Source organism: Strix aluco, chromosome 12 (assembly GCF_031877795.1).
Source record: "Strix aluco isolate bStrAlu1 chromosome 12, bStrAlu1.hap1, whole genome shotgun sequence".
In the NCBI taxonomy this organism is placed as follows: Eukaryota; Metazoa; Chordata; class Aves; order Strigiformes; family Strigidae; genus Strix; species Strix aluco.
This window is the reverse complement of record NC_133942.1, coordinates 24,231,783-24,252,018: the sequence shown is the minus strand read 5'-3', so window position 1 is coordinate 24,252,018 and position 20,236 is coordinate 24,231,783. Positions and strand designations below refer to the sequence as shown.

The 20,236-nt window shown below is 35.6% G+C and overlaps 1 protein-coding gene across 7 annotated transcripts in view; it reads right to left on the bottom strand.

Annotated features, from left to right (window-relative positions):
• The window catches only part of DMXL2 (Dmx like 2), a 55,092-nt gene that overhangs the window by 23,257 nt on the left and 11,599 nt on the right, over positions 1–20,236 (bottom strand). For 6 of the 7 annotated variants that reach the window (XM_074837115.1, XM_074837119.1, XM_074837117.1 and 3 more), the window contains exons 5-20: positions 19,459–19,615; positions 18,440–18,506; positions 16,406–16,584; positions 15,523–15,706; positions 14,378–14,552; positions 13,352–13,585; positions 11,991–12,268; positions 11,106–11,802; positions 9,196–9,317; positions 8,063–8,152; positions 6,580–6,697; positions 5,705–5,824; positions 5,068–5,295; positions 2,649–4,328; positions 2,243–2,353; positions 1,318–1,487 (exon numbers count right to left, since the gene is read on the bottom strand). In XM_074837115.1, coding sequence (XP_074693216.1) covers positions 1,318–1,487; positions 2,243–2,353; positions 2,649–4,328; positions 5,068–5,295; positions 5,705–5,824; positions 6,580–6,697; positions 8,063–8,152; positions 9,196–9,317; positions 11,106–11,802; positions 11,991–12,268; positions 13,352–13,585; positions 14,378–14,552; positions 15,523–15,706; positions 16,406–16,584; positions 18,440–18,506; positions 19,459–19,615 — 4,610 coding nt within the window. Of the gene's footprint in view, positions 1–1,317; positions 1,488–2,242; positions 2,354–2,648; positions 4,329–5,067; positions 5,296–5,704; positions 5,825–6,579; positions 6,698–8,062; positions 8,153–9,195; positions 9,318–11,105; positions 11,803–11,990; positions 12,269–13,351; positions 13,586–14,377; positions 14,553–15,522; positions 15,707–16,405; positions 16,585–17,388; positions 17,465–18,439; positions 18,507–19,458; positions 19,616–20,236 lie in introns of those variants that run through there. The other variant, XM_074837121.1, reaches the window with a different exon arrangement.

Genomic DNA, 20,236 nt, shown 5'->3' with positions numbered 1-20,236 from the left:
CGTACATTCTCTGTCAGAGAGGATGGTCTAGGTGACTGTATTATTTCTACAAAGCAACAGTAATTTTTGTCAGAATGTTTTATTCGTATGTGACAGCTCTCATTACACTGTAAACGTTCTTGAGAGTCAGCAAAACAGCACTACTGCAGATATTAACCCCTCTCAACCACAGAAGGACATTACAAATATGCAATTAAAAATATTTTCTTTAAAAGTGATACAGTAACTCATACTATTATGTGAAATTCCTCTTGCAATCCATTATTTACATAGACTTAAGGTAATAAAAGTATTTCTTTAATAAACACTGTTTGGTTTTTGTATAGCACTCGGAGATATAATTGCATTGGAATTGGAGTACTAGGATAATTAAGTTTTGCTCCTGGATGTTTTGAATGTCCTGTAACTTTTTAAAACATGTTTTTAGAACAGATGACTTGGAAATCTAGTAAACTAATAAGTACTTCTGTTCCACAGACATTTCAGAGATTGCATTATTTATTGTAATTCAAAGCAAAAGCTGGTAATTATTCAAAGCCATCAAACTTCAAGTTACATGAAAGCTGAAATTCTTATTAAAGCAAGGATTTAAATCTCATTGGTAGCGACAGGAAACAGTTTTAGATATTATCTCAAAAATATATTGCATTTTATCCATTATTAGACCTCCCATAAGAAAACTCTGCATGCAAATGAGATTTGGTGTTAATTTTGGTTTTACGTAATATAGGTGCATATTTCTAAAAAATATTAATTTTGTGACTCTACAGAAGAGTAAAGCCTGAATTTATTTCTATAGCATTTAGTTTTATTAGATACTGTATTAGAGACTGCATTTAGTTCTATATTATTTATAACAGTCTATTATAAAACAGACAAAATTTGCAACAAGACCTTTATATAGTTTTTACTGACTAATATTTTTAGATATATTTATTTCTTAAATAAAACCTACTACTGAACTCAAAGCATAATTCTCTGTTCAATCTACAGATACCTACTGTCTCATATATCTGAAAACAAGATGATTCTTAAAAAAAGTACTTAATATGTAACTGTAAAAAATGGGGGGGGGGGGGCAGAAATTAGGTGCTTCAGAAATAGATTTTCCCTAGATCAATTGTATTATACCATACTACTGAATAACGAAATTTGTAAGCCAGGACTGCCAACGTGAGTTGGCATAGAAAAAACTAGTTAAGCAGTCCTCTGGCTGGGCTTGAGTACAAAGGAATCTGCTATATACAAGTCACTGGGCCTATCTGTTAAGGCATACCTAACAGCATGTAACTATAACTTGTAAGCAATAAAAAGTACCTTCTCAATGCACCTTCGGAGTGTGTTGATATTCCTGACCCACCAACCGATACCCATAGCTCTTAATTCAGACCATTGTGGGTCTCCCTTCTGGATAGCAGGAATCATATTGATCAACTCCTCCTCAGCCTCAGAGTGAAAAGCCCATGCAAAATGGCAAGTAGATAGGCCTAAACAATAACATAATAAAATTCAGAATATTAAGACTTGTTAATAAGCAGATGGAGTATGTCAGAGATGCAAAGTGGGATCTCCAACCCAAGAGTTAGGTAGGTCCGAGAGACTGTTTCCCTCAAAAGGAGGTAAGCTGCTAAAGGAACAGCTGAAATATCTTTTTGCTCACTAGGGATGTCCTCTCCTCAGTGCTTCTTTCATCATGTTCCAGTACCCCATTCATATATGTACTGGAGTTATATGGTGAAAGACTGAAGGAAAAATATTCTGTTATCAGAGGCAGACCCATTCTGGGCCAGAAACCTTTCTGTCTGCTGTTTAGGTGGTAACTAACTTTCCTGCATTTCACAACAGCATTTACTCAGATTGAGCACGGGAAAAAACCTGCTGTGAGGACAGAATAGAATAATCTTTAAGGTCAGAAAAAGCCATGCTCATATAAAGCAGTATCTTCATTCCTCCAGCAGAAACAATGAAATACATATACAATCTGTATGTTATCTGGTTGGGGAACTTATTCATGCCTCAAACTGAATGGGGCAGAAGCTATCTTCTGTTCAAGCTATACTCTTTTTGCTTACACTGTGCATGTAGGGAAGCCTATACTAAGCCTCTGCAAGATAAGAGCCTTAATGGAATACATATAATCTAAAATTAATATGCAGATAATAGAAATATTGTAATATTATAAATCAAAATCCTGTCAGCTCAAGTGGATCAAATTAAATCAATACTTCTCTTTAAGAATTACCTTGGTGAAGCAGCTGAACTCGATACAGAGGTGGGAGTGATGTCAGAAGGCAGGTGTGCAAGCGCATGGCCAACAAATATCGTAAGCCACATTCATCTAAGGTATCTCTTCCTGTGAAATATGAAATACTGACTTTTGAACATACAGGTGACTACAGGAGGTATCTACACATTTCCTCATACACTGCATATGATAAGTTGTATGTTTCTGAACTTGCTGAGAACCCGAACTTAGAAGTTATTTATTATATACGAAATATAAGTCGAGACTTATATTTAAGTGTTTCTTACTGTATCTACTCTGAGTAACTGATGGTAGCTTTTAGCTTTGTAATCCCAAAATACCCAAGGACTAAGTTTACCTTTGCTTAGAACAAGAATGTTAATTCAATATGTCAGACACTAACCTGAATAATTCTTATCTCTGTTCTCATCTAGTTCAGTGCTTGTTGTGGCCACAGTGTCTGCCAAAGCTACAAGGAACATCTGCTCCAGTCGAGTGAGGCCTGGCAGACTTGAGTGCATCAGGTGGCTTGAAAGGACACTAGCATGTTCTCGGCCGAAGTAAGTTGGACCGTACTGTGACAAATTAATAACTTTGGATTTACTCTCCCTCTTTTCAGGCTCAAAATCAATAAAGTCTTCAGTTGTAACAGGCTGAATCTGGAATAGATCTGAGTACTGATCCTCTGTTTTTCTCTTAGCATGATCTTCAGAGCCCTGAGGTATTTTAGACGTTTCTTCAGAAACATAAGTGGCGTCTTGATCTGCAGCAAGCAGCGCATACAGCGGCAGTGGTGGAATTGAGTCTATCTCTGTATAGTCTCGAGTACCATCTTTTCCAGCTGTGATGGTATCCTTTGCAGTACTACCACTTACACTAATGGTGCGAGAAAGATGGCGTTTAGGACCAGTTCCTTCTCCAGCTTCTGTATCTTTAACTATTGCAACTTCTCCTGCAATACATTTAACTAAATGCGATAGAATGGCTTTGGCTCGGCGAACTTTACCCAAATCCATAAGTTCTAATAACTGGGTTGGATGATACTGGGGTAGAGTAGGTGAAAGAACATGAGCAGCTTCAAAAAGGCCACCATCCTGAATTACAGTTGGAGTGCCAAAAACATCATCTACAATACCTGCCCCATCAATTACACTGGTCTTCTTTGCTATCAAGCTTGTTTTGAGTGGATCCTGTGTTGTTGAGTCTTCAGTAGTAAAAACTTCACTTTCTCCATCACCAAACTTGACAGCGTGTTTCCACTGGGCATAAACATGCATTTCACAGTCCATTCCCACTACTAGTATACCATCTCTCACCCAGGACAGAGAAACAGGCAGTGAAGGAGTGCCATCTACAGATGATACCAAGTCAATTGATCTAAGCAACACCCACTTTGACTTTATACCTTGTTTTATGCTACCACCTAGTGGTAAAGTAATGACAGCTACACCCTCTTTGCTGCTCGTTTGATCTGTTACAATTCCCGAAAGTCTTCCGTACATAAAGATGTTGGCACCAACTCCAACTGTCAATATATGTGAGCCATCTTCTTTTGATACCCAGTCCAAATGCACCAAATGCTTGATACTGGGCACCAGGTATTTGTCTTTATTCAAAAAAGCATCTGATTTACTGTAAACAAATAGATTACTATCTACACTGACCCTTGAGTCAAGTACACTTCCAACCTTAACCAAGTCATCCAGATGAATTGTCTGTTCCAAAACCCATTCTGATCCTCCTGTAGACTCACATTCAAGTATACAAACATGCATGGAAAATTCTTTGGAAATAAAACCATTATGCTGTATGGGTTGTTTGTATGCTACTGCAAGACGTCCTGTATAAGAACAGCTAACGGCAACTGGCCTTCCCACTATGCTCACTGTACTGCTGTTGTCTTCTCCTTCATCGTTCATTAAAGGCCATTTTCTCCAATGATATGTTTCCTTTTCTTCATTTTTGCTGTTTAGGTTTGTCTCTACAGTACATCTCCAGAACCGCACTCTGTTGTCTGAGCATGATGTTACTATCAAATACGGTGCAAGGCAGACCGGGTATATTGATGAAGAACTCAGGTGACCTGAAGTTAGAACAAACATATTTACTTTTAGTAATATAAAGTAGAATGCCTATATGAATAAGGCAGATGTACCACTGTCTAACTACTGATAGGGAACTTTACAACCTGGTATTATTTTTCTAATTTGGAGTTGGGTAAGGGCAAATGTGTTAAGACTGATAGCAGTCTTGCAGCTTGAACATTACTAATCATCTGCATTTCTTGTCACTATTCAAAGAAGATAAGCTGGAACTGAACTAATTCAGAGAAGGGTTGTTAGAATAATGAGAGGAATACAAAGCATTAATCAGATGAGACTAAGGAAGTTAAAACTGGGTTCATATAGCCTTACCAAAATGAAACCTAAGAGGGAAGGGAAAAAACCAAAAAGACAGGACAGACGCAGGAAGACAGACAAGAATTAGAAGATGTAAGTGCACCAGGTAAAAAAAGCACTATATACCCAACACATTAATGCTGGCAGATGAACAAGCGGGTATAAATTGCTCATTAATAAATTAAGACTAGAAGTTAAGTTTCCAACTATTAGAGCAGTAAGTTTCAGGAAGAGCTTTCCTGTGGGGACCTGATACACTTATGAAAGGGTAACATGACATGGGCACAATGATTTGAGAGTGCCTTTTTAGTCCCATGTTCCCTGTATCAGTAAATCAGAATGTGATAGGCTGAGGAGATACAATCCTATGAACTAGGGGGTAAATTAGTGGACCAACTGGGTAGAAAAATATGTTAAATTTACCTGCTGAAGGAGTTGCTCTTATTACTTCTACACCAAGAGGAAGATCCAGAGGTTGGCTATACACAAGTCTGGAGCTCAGAATGAGTTTACTAGCAGTCTGAAGATTAGCAATTGATGAAGATCGTGGAATGGGACTTATGCCAGGTGATATATCTGGAGAAGAATCCACAGTCTTCTGCTCAGGTACACTAAGCTTATTCTCTGAAGAAGCAGCTTCAGTTGGTTTTGCTACACAAAAAAAACCACAACAGTTTTTTTTAGCAGCGCTCAAGTCACACAGAAAATAATTATGCGATGTGTGCAGGCGTTAGTTTTACTGCATGCTGTGACTATTCATTTTAAGACACCCATAACATTCTGAAATACTGATAGTTTAAAATAAAGAATCTGGTGCTTAAGTACATTACTTACTCTATCAACAAATTTTTATATTGTTGTTGGTATAGAATGCAACCAATGTTTGTAAGGAATCTTACTGTTTTTATTGCATTGATAACCCAAAGATTCCTGGCTTTGAGCTTTCTGCTTGACAAAGGTGATACAATTTGTTTTAAAATAAACCACCAAGCTTTAAGTTTTATTTAAAATAATATGAAAGAAATGTCTGTCTTTAAGAAGATTACAGACACTCACTCACCTAAACAGGCTTGCACAGATTTGAGATGAAGATGCCACATCTGAAGAACAGAGCAGCCATCACTATCTTTTTCAATTACTACTAGGTAGAACTTCTCTGAGAAAGGTGGTGGACGATACCCTGTAATTTAAACATATTATCACTATTATGAAGTTTATGTTCAACGTAATTTTCAATTACAAAAAACTCTCTAAAAAGTATTGATACTAAAAAAACCCTGTTTTCTTCTTTGAAAGAAATTGCTTGCTTATAAAACAAAATATTCAAACAGCGCCATTAACAACATTTTTTTAATCAACATTTTGTTTCCTCATGGCTACAGAAGAATTACGAAAATGAAGAGATAGGCTGGCTTACAGACAACCTGAGAATTAGTGGCAAATCTAGTTTATTAGATATATTTCCCTTCCCAGTCAGTTTGAATTATTTTGCCAAATTGTAAAGGCTCTTTCCCACCTGCCTGCTTTCTTCCTTTTTCTTTTAAAGTTTTAAGTCTACTACCTAATTCCCCAGCTACTTTCTATTGTATTAACTTGGAAGTCAGATATATTTACCTTATCACCTGGAACTACATGTTGATGCAGAAAATACATTTCTGTTCTATTTTGTACACATTTTTATATATAATATACAGCATTTTTAAAAATCAACTCTGTCATATAAGTTAAAATCTTTCACTCTAAGCAAATTGGAATGCCTTTGTTTAATACCGTTACCATGTAAACAATTCATATGAGCAACATGAAACAGCCACTTTATAGAATTCTAGAGATTCTCATTAAAAAGGAAACTAGCATATGCTATCCAGATTTCAGCATTCTTTAGGAACATTTTTGGTACCTACTTCATTCATATTAGTTATTTTTATGCTATACCTTGTGACGGCTGGAAAAATATCTCAGTTTCCTTCCCTTCCACATCTTCCTTATGTGGTTTGTATCCCAAAATGAAGTCTTCTTGAAAGACATGAAGCAGTTGTGTGTTTGAGCCACACTGAAACATTAAACAATAGTTATGCTTCCAGAACAGTATAGCAAATTTTTGTACTAATGCAATTATTTCTTTTGCGCAGTCTAGCCACCAATGAAAATAGCTTTCTTTTATAGTGTTGAAAATTATTTAATGCATCAGAAAAACTAAACATTTTCCTCTTATATTAAGAAGAGTATATTCTAGAACCTATTATTCATATATTCAAATAATCTCACTGAGATCTACTACATTAGACAAATTCTGTAATAACATTTTTGCTGCAGTTATTGACAGATGAATTAGTATCCGATTGGCTTCTATTACTTTAGGTGTTGAATAAATGACAGTGGCAAAAATTCTTAAGACTTTTATCCCTCTTGAGTGGGAAGATGTGTCTACAGTGAATTGCTTGTGAAATCTAGAAAAGGGAATCAATTGCAGATTTTCCTTCTCTGGGATATCTAAACAGCTGTCCTTCTGGACAGCAACAGATATCTTTGTACCTCCACCTCTCTACAAAGGAGGCTGCTGGCAGTGAAATCCTTTCCTGCAGGCAGGGAAAAATATGTCCCCCAAAGACAGTGATGGCAAAGTTTTCACGTTGCAAAACACCCTCTTTTTCCAGAGAAACAAGGGTAGTCATCTATAAAAATTCTAGAAAAAAATATTTTGTAAATCTGAACTTAAAATTGAAGATACTATGTGATTAATACTTAAAAGATGTAGAAATTTATTGACAAATAGAGAAATACTTCTTTATGTATGTCAAAAACATCCAGATGTCTAATTAAGAAATGGTAAAACACTGTTTTCACAGGCCGCTTCCTAACAGAAAACAGCACTGGAACATGTATGATCAAAATAAACGTGAGTAAGAACAAGGTATAATAATAGTACCTCCTCATTGTTTGAAATGTATAGCTGTATTAATTAACAGATAAAAATTTGTCTTACAAGACAAAAAACCTGAAGTCATAGATGGCTATGATTCCTACATTTTGGAATAGTTAGGTCTAGTTTTTAGGTTTGGGATTTTTTTAATGTTGTTCACCTTTTTGTTTGTTTGGGTGTGGAGGGGATTGTTATTTTTTTCTTTAAATTATGATGGGTTCGTAAACCAGTCTTTAGTTAAGTTTTGTTTTCATCAAGATTTATGCTTCAAAAATACTGTTACACCCTAACAACGGTCTCTGAGCTCCTAGCAGCTAAAAGCTGTCTCACTAAAGCATTCAAGGTATCTCAACATTCACAAAAATTCAATGCAATCTTTATCACCATAGAGAAATGTCATGTCTTTTACCTCTTTTTAACAGATCAGGTTAATTAACAGACAAAGCTATTAAACATCTTTATGTGATACCCTTAAAGAGTTAACCATTTATTTACTTTGTTAGTTATTGCATCGAGTTCAATAATGCATCCTGGTCGAGCAGTAGATTGTTGGCTCACAATGTTAAACACTTCCCCAATAAGTTTCTGAAACAGAGCAAAATGAGAAGAGTTATTATATTTCTCCTTCAGACAGAAGGAAATTGCAGTCATTTACAATAAACTGATGCTTTAATTTTCCTTGTTGGCATAAACTGTAACAGACTTCTTCCTGTTACCATTTTGGCACTTACAGATAATGTGTTTATCAAGACATTTGCACTGTTGTGAGTGTGCAGCTATTCATGGGGACAGCCCACCAGTTTTTATGGAAGCTAAATGTTTATTTAAAGATTTATCCTTTCATAACATAACTTAGTATCTGTGCCATTACAAACTCAATTATACTGCTTCACTTTTGTTTAAAGCTTCAGGTTTTGTCACAACATGTAAAAAATAAACCAGTAGAGCTTATAAAGTGAAGGCTCTGTTGATTTTTGCTGGAATGTTCACAATCATTGCTCCTAGAAGAGATTCCTCAGACTGATCTGAATACTGACAGGGTCTCTCTTGCAGGATAGCTTATAACAGAAGAATGGGGAAAAAAAAGGAAGATGTGTTGCTTTATACAGTAACAGTGCAAGATCAGGCTTTACTTTGCTTAGTCACAGAAATGAAAATTAAGTAGGATGAAAAAATTGCTTATTACTGAAGAAATAAGAGCTACTATTACCCTAATCAATAACCTGATGATTCCCTCCTACCATCTCTGCCCTTCCTTATATATAGATGTAACTTAGGTGGGTACACCCAAGTTGCTCTTTTGTCTTCACCTTTCCACTTACTCTTGACTCCCCTCTTTTGAGAAGACAAAGAAAAAAATCCTATTTTTCCTTGCCCCACCTGCTACAGGTGGGGAAATTTTGTTTCTGTCCAGCCACTTTTAGTAGTAATAGCTGCACTTCTGTATGCTAGTGTTTATAGACAGCTGCAAAACACGTACTTATGTGAGGTGTAAGATCCTATACACAGAATGGCACAACAGTTATACAGAACTAAGTGAAGACAAACCACTGGAGGGAGGGAGGGAAAAAAGTTACCTTACTTAGTTCTATTTCAATACTTTCAAACCACTGCTACATAAAACTTACAGATGATTCAGGGTCAGATAATTCATCTAGAAGTTTGCGTGCATCTACAACGGCTTGATAGAGTCTTAGATTTTTGCCATCGGATGCAACAAAGCAAGCACTAGCAGAGTTGCAGTATGTACCTAATAGAAAACACAAAAATTCCATCATTAAAGAAAAAAAATGGTAGTCAAATGGCATCAGGTAGTCTATTACAATCCATTTCACGATATCTGAATGTGTTTCTAACATTATTTTCATAAAGGACTGAAGCAGAAAACCTAAGCAGTTGTGTGCATTAAACCACCACTATCTGAACTTCGAAGTAACTCCCTTTCTGCTCATTTATGTAACTGAAACCCCTCATAAAAGTCAAATAATCTAAGCAGAATTCATCTATATTTACAAACATTGTTCACACATGCAAAACCCAGTATGTAGTACACCTAAGGGAACACTGCCATTCCTTAAAATGGTTATGTTTTCTTCACTGTCACCTCTAAGGAGGTGCTCGGAAGGGCGAACTCTAGCTTCCCTAGGTTGTCAGAGATGATTTAGAGTAGAAGTCTAAGGTAAACTCTTCAGCAAAGCTGAAGTAGCTATAGCTTTTTTCCTTGTTTACTGTCTCTAGGCTCTTTAGATAAAATTAACCTCTATGAATATTCCCTTCTACCCTCCAGTTAAAAGTGCAGATATAAAAGCAAAGGGAGAAATATATCTGCAGTAGTGAATAATATATGAAAAAATGTAACTGCCTTTTTTTGCTTCTCTACAGTATATAGAACAGGCTTGACACAAGGTTTTCTGTTCTGATATACGCTTTCCTCTTACATTATGAGGGTAGAAGCTATTTATTTGTGTTTAGAAGACTGTGGGATTCAGACAGCACAGAAAGTTACTCTGTGAGCAGAGAAAATGGATTTATTTTATTTTAAATCAAAGATATGTTATACATTTATTAAGCATATTTAGGATTTTTGAGGTTCTACAACATCTTTGATACTCATTTAATCATTGCAAAGGTCACACTGGCCTTAGCATAATAAAATAACCTAGCATTATTAGTATAAAATTTAATGTTACCTCCACAGCACAAATGACATTTTTAGTAGTGTGTACAAATATGACATCTACTACAACAGCATCTTTATGATAATTCAGAAATAAGTATCTGAGTGGCTGAATAGAGTAACATTTGTAGAGACAATTTTCTTACCTGCAATGGAAAGCCCGAAAATTAAATACAAAAACTGAAGAATTGTCCTAGGGCATTAAACATCAGATGTTGTACTGCCTGAGCTCTGAAAAAGTATTGTTTGCAGTTCTCTAAAGTTAATGTAGTCTATTTCTTCAAAAATGTTCTGTGTTCTAAGGGGGCTTTTGTAAACCACTGATGGTCTTAAAGAATTTCAGTATGTTTCAAGATCTTCTAATCAGAGTTCTTAGCCAGCATGTTAAAAGATTTTGATACTGTAAATTTTGGCTGAAAAATCTTTCCCAATAATTCAGATGTTCAAGTGATCCAAATACTACAGTGGTTCAACCCACTGCCTCCTGCAGCTGTATGTGGCCAACAACCCAGATGCCCAAGTCACCAGAACATCTGCATTAATACCATGTCAATGCAGAGAACACTCAGTGAAGCTGCCTAAAGCACTGAAGAAAGGAACCATCTTGTTCTTTGTGTGATGATTGTTTACTCACACAAAGAAGTTCCTGAACATCAGCTGATCCACAGTAACTACAGACACACTCAGACCAGATTAAATGCTTAGCCTCAAAAGAAAGAAAAATGCTTATTTTGCATAATACAAGGAAATTACTGAAAAGTTAATATAAATATATTCCAAATACAATAGCAATTTATTTTAACAAATTAATCTATGACTCACAATGTCAACTCTATATGGAAGGACGCTAAGTATACTCACCAAGGCAATAGCTGGGAATAAGTGTTGGAAGCCAGGCTACGTTAGAGAAAGCGGAGGTATGAAGAGAGTTAATTCGAGCCAATTCAGATACTCCTCCAGTGTATGATAAAGGTCCTATAGGGTCTACACGCCACAGAATCAGCTCACTATAGATTGCATTTGGGTCATGGAATGTACGGGTTGCTGCATTTTTAAGTTGCTGCCTAGAAGAACCTTTCACATGTTTAATAGGATCCATTATTCTGTTTATCCTGTCAGAGTCCCAGGAAGTGTCTGATTCAGGAGTTAACAGAGCATTATGATGAGAAGAAGTTAGCAGCAGTGGTAGAACGGAATGGCAAGCTAGATCATTGAGATGAAAACGGTGACCGCAGTACCTAAATTTATGTGATACAGTTAGCACCGTAGTGAAAGCTGATTTATCAGCAAAAGTAACTGCCCACTGATTTAGAGAGCCATCTATATGTTTGGAAATCATCATTACTATGGGAGAAATTATATTCACATTTGCACTGTCCTGGGCAAAGCTTGGTCCTTTATTTGCTAGAGTCTTATCTGGAAAGTCCATTGTCTTCTGATGTACAGCATTGCTGTTATCTTTTACAAAGACAGGGCAAGCATACATCATAATATTTTTGCTAAGGGAACTGGCATCTCCTGATGGAAATGCAACAGGAATCCTAGAAGAAAATGAAACCTAAAGAAAAAAAAAAAACAAAAAAGGAAAATTAGAACAAAATAACCCAGCTTAAGTCTGAATAAATGTTAGCTGTTTCACAGAAAGTACTTAAAATTAAACTCATATTGATGTTCAGATATAAAAGAAAGGACTAATGATTGTTGATTAAGATCATAAATAATAAAACAATTTCAAATATGCAATACCTGAACTTGTCGAAAGATGCCTGGAGTGTATTCATCTAAATACTTCACATGCCACACCAAAAAGGTACCATCAATAGGATGGATAGTAAAAAGCATATCTGGATTTCTATTCCATTCCGTTAGGAGCAACTCAATTTTCCGATCTAATAAAACTGTTGGAAGAGGCATGCGTGGGCCTGTTAGTAGAGATGTTTTGGGGCTTCCCTCTCTTTCTCCATCTTCATGTTCTGAAGAGCCTGTACCAGTTCCTGTCTCTGATTCTCTATCTATAGACAAATCTGCAACAGAAAAGAAATGTGCCATTTTATCCATTGCAAAGATTTCCCTATCAGTTTCTATTCAAAACAACGCAACATTTTAAAATCTGCTAATAGTACTATCTGATAAGAGCATTCATGCTCATTGAGGGTAGAAGCATCTTTCTTTGGTCTGTCTGTACAAAAATATAAGGCTCTGGCCTTTGACTATTGCTTCTAACTATACAGGTAAAAATCCAGATACTTAAGAGTCATGCCCTGCTTACGATTATTCTGGTCAACTATATAAACCCACACATTTTATATGAATGCTGCTTTCAAATTAATGTAGGGTTTTTTTGTATTTAGAAGGTAATCATGAAATACATGATATGTGATCACTGATAAGTAGTACGTATTGCACGTTCAGTAAGAATTATCACATACTTAACTACTGCATTGGTAATCTAGATTTTAAGAACCTAAGCACTGTAAATGACACAATGTATCGTCAGTTTACTGTCACTAATTGGTCTTACTGTAGACAGATTTTTATTTTTACATATTCTTACTGGCCAAGTGACCCTCCCACAGCAGCATAAAGTATTTCTGGTAGGATATGTTTTCTATAATTAATTTCAACATATGTCTCTCCGTTCCTTTGTGAACAGCTACAGTTGGGATCTTTGGGTGATCGAACGTTTTAAGATCTAAATCTTGCCAGTACTGGAAACAGTGCAGTTGCATTAAAATGGATCTATGTCCAACCCTTCTTAAAGCTTGCCATAAACTGGTATGTCATTCCTGTCAATCAGACCGTAAGGTAAACAGAGAGCAGGTCTTAGTCATAATTTCATCGCTCAGTGGAATATATCCAAAATGGAAATGAAAGACAAAAACTACCTTTCTTTTTCACTGTGTATATCACTACTGCGTTCCAACACAGTACATAATTTAATTTTTCATGCCTACAATTACAGCAGCCAACATTTCAGCTGTAAATGTCTATTTATTTTAGGTGATAAAATGTTAGCACTTATAATTCTTGTGCTAAATAATTCCATTAATTATTGCATTAATGTGCTTCAAAATAATTCTTGTGCTACATATCTCAATATTACTAACCATGATCTAATTTCATATGTAAACCTCTTTCTTTTTCTTCCATTTCTTCTTCCTCTTCAACCTCAACATCAAAATCTTGTTCTAGTTGTTGTTCAGAAATTTTTCTGAGATGCTGCATAAATACTTCAATAGAGGATGTAAAATTAAATTCTTTATTATTCAACCAGTGAACAACGAAGCCTCCATTTCCTTCATCTACATTAAAAGCTGTTCCAGCCAAGACTGATGGAATATCTGCGGACATTTTTAAACAAATAAAAAAGCCATACATTAAACTGCTCATCTTTATTTTTATATATATATACACACACACATTTATACACCAATTTCTTAATTAAAAGACATTTAACTTATTTTAGGTAGAACATAATTTGTGCCTGTAAGATTAGGAAAGGTAAGATGTAATCAAGTTTCTACATGCAGTTGTAATAAAAAAAGTGTAAAGATATTTTAACACCAGTAAATTTACATGAAGATCGGTTCTTATGTGAATGGTAAATGATACTCAACAGTTCTAACTGCTCAGTTTCATATGTTGCAGTACTGTCATTTCATGTAGGGATTTTACGTAAGGCACATGATTGGGCTTTAATCTTTTCCTTGTTTAAAATATTCTGCATTATTCTATAAAAAGCAGCTGGTTTCCTGCCAAAAAAATCTGGTACAGCTTTTTTTTCATTCACTATATGTTCTGTAGAATGCAAATACTCTATTCGTCATATACCACTGCCTCCCAAAACCCAACAATCAAATGCTAAGCAGACTTGAAATTAAGGTTTCTTTTGCTTTCTGATGTGCAAAAGATGAATTTAATTGGCTTTTAAAAGTGCTGAAGGTATTCAGAATAAATTCAGCCTCATTTGTCTTACAAAGTTCTATGCCAAGTAACAGACTTGTGAAATAACAGTCTTCCTACAAATTCCCTGTATTCAATTAGGCAAAGCAAAGAACGTGCATCTCAGCCCCTTTTATTTATTTCATTTATACAAATATATTATTACTGTTTAATAAATGGTTGTATTTCACCTGTATTAGGGTTGATGCTTGCTGCTATATGGAAGTGACCAAGTGCGTTTGCGTGATGTGAAATGTGACGCTGAACTTCATGAGTACCCTGTTGATCTGGCAATACATCTGTGTGGGTAACAAGAACTGAAGATCTCCTTTGTCCTTTTCTCATATTTTTCAAATGGTGAATTGTCTGGTATAGTTATAAAAAATAAATCAAGAAATACTAAGAAACTGTAAGGTAAAAATTCACACTTACATAAAGCCTAAAGCTTTTTAACTTCCTTCTACCTGAGAAGTAAAGACTAATTTCCAAAGGATTATTTTAAATAGATTTCAACAGAGATTAGTAACACTTATGTACATCAGTTCTGGCCAAAGGCAAAGCTCTTCTAACAGTCTTCTGAAAGTTCCTTTAATATCTGCTCCAGCAACCACACAAAAATACACACTGTTTTGTGAACAAGATTACAACAATCTAAAAGCAGTAACCTTTGCAATATAATTTTATAATGAATTATTTTTGTGTAACTGAAAATTGCTGAGAGCACAACTGATTCAACAGCCCAAAGCATACTTGGTTCTAGTCTCCCTGGTTTTGATGGTCATGATATGTAAGAAGTAAAAACTTGGTCTGATTGTAATAGTCTACAAATGAGTAGTGGGGTGGTTGGGTTTTTTGTTTTGTTTTCCTGTTTTAACATTGATAGGTTTTCTGTAAACTTAATAGACTTGATATGACTGCCACTGAAATTGAGCCCCATAATACCCCCTTTTGGAAATGCAATTATCAAATCAGGTAACTAAAAATTAAGTTTATTTACTGCTTCCACTGTTTATAGAATGACAGACTTTCAGACCCAATCAGAATGACACCATCACTTACTATTCCATATTAAACATTGTCTCTTCACATCACTATCAGTTAGCTACAGAAAAAATAGATTGAGTTTTAAGAATATGGAGCTTGGATGCAGAGTTGCAAAGCCTCCGAATTCTTCCACGTTTAGTAATAGACTTCAAAAACTGATATGAAATAATTCAGACTATTCTGTTATGCTTATAAGAACTAGATAATACACATTCTTAAGAGTTCTACATCCTTTAAATATTTAAGTTTTAAGAATTCTGAAATAAAAAATTGACAAAGTATTTACTTGTACCTCTAGTGCATCCTGTATTTTGTCCTTCTGCTTTCCGGACTGAGAGATGGTGCTGCTAATGCTGGAAGTGCTAGTTTCACAGATCTGCTCACCAAGAAGAGTATCTTCTGGTAACAACGTCTCTGCCCACAGCCGACAGACGCCATCGAGACATGATGTGAGTAGCACATTACAGACCAAACCCCTAACGACAGACATATCAAGGTTACTACCCGATGTAATTAGATTAGCTATATGGACACAGCAGAAATTAAGGGAGTATAAAAGTATTTAGTAGTTACTGTTTCATCCAAATTTCTGCCTCTCCCCTAACTAAGGCTTTTGTATCAGTAGTGATTGTTGGCATGCTGATAAACCCACAGAATATTGGTAAAAGTGCATGTGAACACAGAATAGTTATTATTTGATAAATGCAACAGTTATTGTAATACTGCAGTTATGAAATTGCCTAAACTATCTAACTGGCTGGACTATGTGAAGAATACATAAACTGAAGAACTAATTAAACACAGTCTATACAACAATGCACAGAAAATAGCATACTAAATGCCAATCATGTAAACAAACATCTTATTTCCAATGTCATAGCACCATTTGGTGAAAACAAAGCCTTACATCCATGTTTCCTGGCGTAGAAGGCTTGAGAACTTGAGAAGGCACTGAAGTTTAGACCATATTTTAGAATAAATCTCACCTGTTAACATGACTATCACTATTGTACTAGGTAATACAGAAGCTTATAGGAAAATGCTGATATGTTTTGTTTCTTGAAAGTATAAGCAGAATAATCTAATCACGTTCTTGATGGCCAAACTTTAAGCAGTATTAAAAAATACTTGGTCAAAGGCTTGCTTGGTTTTTTTGAAAAAGAAATCTTTCAAACCTGGGCATGTACTTGCTAATGTTACGCCATGAAAATCCTGTCACTGCTCGAGGATGCGCCAAGTAAACAAATGAGAAGTGGACAACCCCTGAGCATTTTTTCTTTTCTTCATTCTCTTGGGGCAGAAGAGATGACTTCCAACCAGTCATAGGATACCAAACCTTTAAGAGGCAGTCATCCTAGGTAAAGCAATACAAAACCATGGTGTTAGCTAGCTATAATTACAAATATCACAAAAAGAAAATCCCAAGTAATAAGGAAACTGCTGTTCTGGTATCTTCTGTGAAAACTTGATTGATCTGTGGCCCAGAACTATTTGCAGTTTGCAGACAACCCATTTCTGAGACCACTTATTTCATTGATGGTCATCCTGGAACGAGTTACAGGAGTGAAGACACATCCTGCTGGCAACACTCTGCTCCCATAAGGAATTTTTGTTCCAGTCCAGCTGGCCCCCTACTGTTCTTTTGGTTTCAATGCATAGCACATATGCATGCTTAAATCCCATGTCTGTTTCCCTGCAAGGAGAGAAGCCAGAAACAGGCTGCCACTCACACTACCATAATTAAGCTCATAACAGCCAGTTTCTCCACTGAGACAATTCATGCTACAAGTCCCCGTTGGTACCCATGCACAGGAGGCCTGACTTTCCTTGAAAGCACTGTACTTGAGCACAGGCACACAGCAGAGGAGCAGATGCATATCACAACCTTCCCCTCCACCAGCACAGCCTATACTACCTTTGTGGTTTGAATGGCTGAGCACCACTGACATCATTAATTGAAACAAAACTGAAATGCTGACAGAGCAATACTACAAATGCTGGTAAGTGAGACTGGAGTATGACTACACTGCTGCGAGCTAAGGACATCACTAGTATGGCAACAGTACACTGTACACAGCTGGATGCCACATCCCTGGATCAGGACTGGCTGCTGGAGTGGAGATACAGAATAAAGTAAATAAATGAATAAATTACAAACCTCTGAGAGTGTAGATAAAAGATAGTATTTCCTGACAAGCATCGAAAAGTACAGTATCTGACCACAGATTCTGCAAGAAGGAAGTCTGACAGGCAGCCCTGTTAAGAATTATGATCAAAGCTGTGTACCTCATGAACCAACTAATATAGAGCTGTCCTACAGACAGGAAATGACTTCTGGAACCATCTGCCTCATCTATTTTGTCAAATTCTTTGCTATATAAAAGTATATCAATGAGAAATAGAAATATGGAATGAAGCAAGTATTTTGATCATTTTCTAATGACAATGATTCTAAATGTAATATTTGTTAAGGTGATATAAGTACATTTTTAGTCATAAAACAATGCATTCAGTTGTCCTCTTTAGTAAGCATATGAAAACAAAGGTTCCTAAAATTCTTAAAGTTCCTAAAGTTCTATTGTTCAACCAACATTAAGTGCAAGCAATAAATGCTTACCCATCCAGACCTGAAAACCAAAGGGAATCACTCAAATGAGAGGGTGACTTTATTAAAGAGAATTATTAACTGAAAACTTAGCTTGAATAGCAATTTGACAAAAAATATGCCAAACTGAAATAGAACTTAAGAACTGATAACTGGACCCAGAATTCACTAAATAGAAAATCTTTTTTAATTTATCTACTGAGGTGTGCATATTATACCAGTTTAAATGTGTATGTGTTCTATCATAATGATCCAATATTTATCCTCATTATTTCCACCAAAGTAGAAAACCATGATTATGCATACCTGAAAGTTCATCTAAGTATACTTTATCTAAAATAGGCATATACAAGTCTGTATCATGGTCACTGGATTTCCAGGTTGACTCTCAAGTATTCAGTAAGAGTACACAGCTAAATCCAATTTCTTGTTGCTGAAAATCATGGAATTACATGAAAAGCATTATACATGAGATGATAATTTAACTTAGCTCATACTACAACATAGTGTATGGTCCAGAACTATTCTATATTACTTATTTACTTTCGTCAAACAAATGCAAAGTATTGCAAACACTTATTTAATTATATTTTTTTGTCCTTACCTTCCCAGCTGTTGCAAAATATTCACCATCAGGAGACCATGCCATCAAATGCACTGATACTGCAGTCCTAAAGAACATGAGAGTAAAATTTTAAGTTGTAAGTAAAGTCTATTTATTCTATAGTATTATTTCATATGTATTCAGTTGATTAAAATACTAATATATTTAATTTAAATAACAAACAGTAGTACTTATAGTTGTTATTTTTATGCTTCCGCTAAAGTATGCTTAAAGCATTTGCTACAGTGAAACAGAATATTTAGTATATTCACAGTTTTACAGAAAAACAGCCCACAAAATAAATTGTTTTAAGTCGGCAAGCCTAGGCTAGATCCAGCGAGATCACAGAAGTGAAGTTTGTCCCACCTGCTCCTCTACTCCCAGTTACGCCAAGACAAATAGTAGGAAGAAACTAAAGTGAAGATCTTTTAGATAATTTGTGATACTATTTGACTGTGACTACAGCTTATGGGTCAGCTGTCTGAAAGAGGAAAACAGCCTATACAGTGCTTTGTGGCACAAAAGCTGCCTATGAACCTGTTTGCTCTTGACTTTTTTGAAGCAGCTGCTTCCCAAGTCTGCATATAAATGGAAATGGCTGATCACAAAGCACTTCTGTAACCTGGATCTCAAATAGAACTGGGTAGAAAGAGTTTCAGGACCCTCTTCCTAAGATTCAGGAAGCAGCTCTCAGCTTTATCAGTGTAGCATATCTGCCAGCTACTGCTCCTCTGTTCAGTCTCATCAAATATCTCAGAACTGTCAAAGATGAGAAAACGGGAACAATTTTTATACATTGCTAGTGCTACAGTTTGGGTAAGCCTTTGACTAGGTTAGCTGGTGACAGGTCATTTGAAAAGTGAGGAATTTTTATTTGGAGTAACTTACATTGTTTGAATTTTATGGTATTTTAAGCTGATTTAAAAGCACATTTTAAGATATGGCTTTGGAGAGAAGATAGGGTTGATCTATGAGGTGGCTCTGCAATTTGTCTTAAAATAAAAATTATCTCAACTCACTTGCACTGCCAGACACATTTCCAGTCATTTAGAACTGGGGGGACTTTATCATCTTTGATCCGATTGTCAGGATCATCATCTTCATCTTCTTCTAGAATGTCACTAGATGGAGGGGCCCACAGTTGCAAGAAGTCAGTTGCTGTCAGCAGCCTGCTACCTGAAATTGAGTAATACAAAGCTGTGAAACCAAGATGATGCATGTATATTAAAAGATTAAGCCTGTCATCACATTTTGTTGAGAATTATTCAAAACAGGTTGAAAACTCAACTTTATAAAGTCCATTTTTAATGATAGGGTATTCAACCATATTATACAGCTGTTTTAATAAAAACATTTTGAATTTATAATACCTTTTAAGAAAAGACATCAAAGGTTTTTTGGCGACTTCAAATGATAAATCGTATTTAATAATGAATGTTGCAGATCCTAAATAGCCACTCACATCTCAAATAAATACACATTGTTAGACACCTTATAAATATCTGTGTCTAGGTACATTGCTGACTTCAACTGTGATAAAATTCTATTTAAATGATTAGTGGTAATTTAAGTCAGTTAGCAACTTAACACTGAGTCCCAAACTAAGATGTTGCATAAGAGACTCAAACACTTGGCACAGCATCTTCACAAATGCTAACTGTAGCCTCACATTTTATACAATGCTGCCTGAGAACTGATAATCTAAAATTTCCATATTCATGCTCTCATTTTGTTACAATAAAAATAATTTATGTTCAAGTTCTCCTAACTACAGATGTTGAACAAATACTTCACATT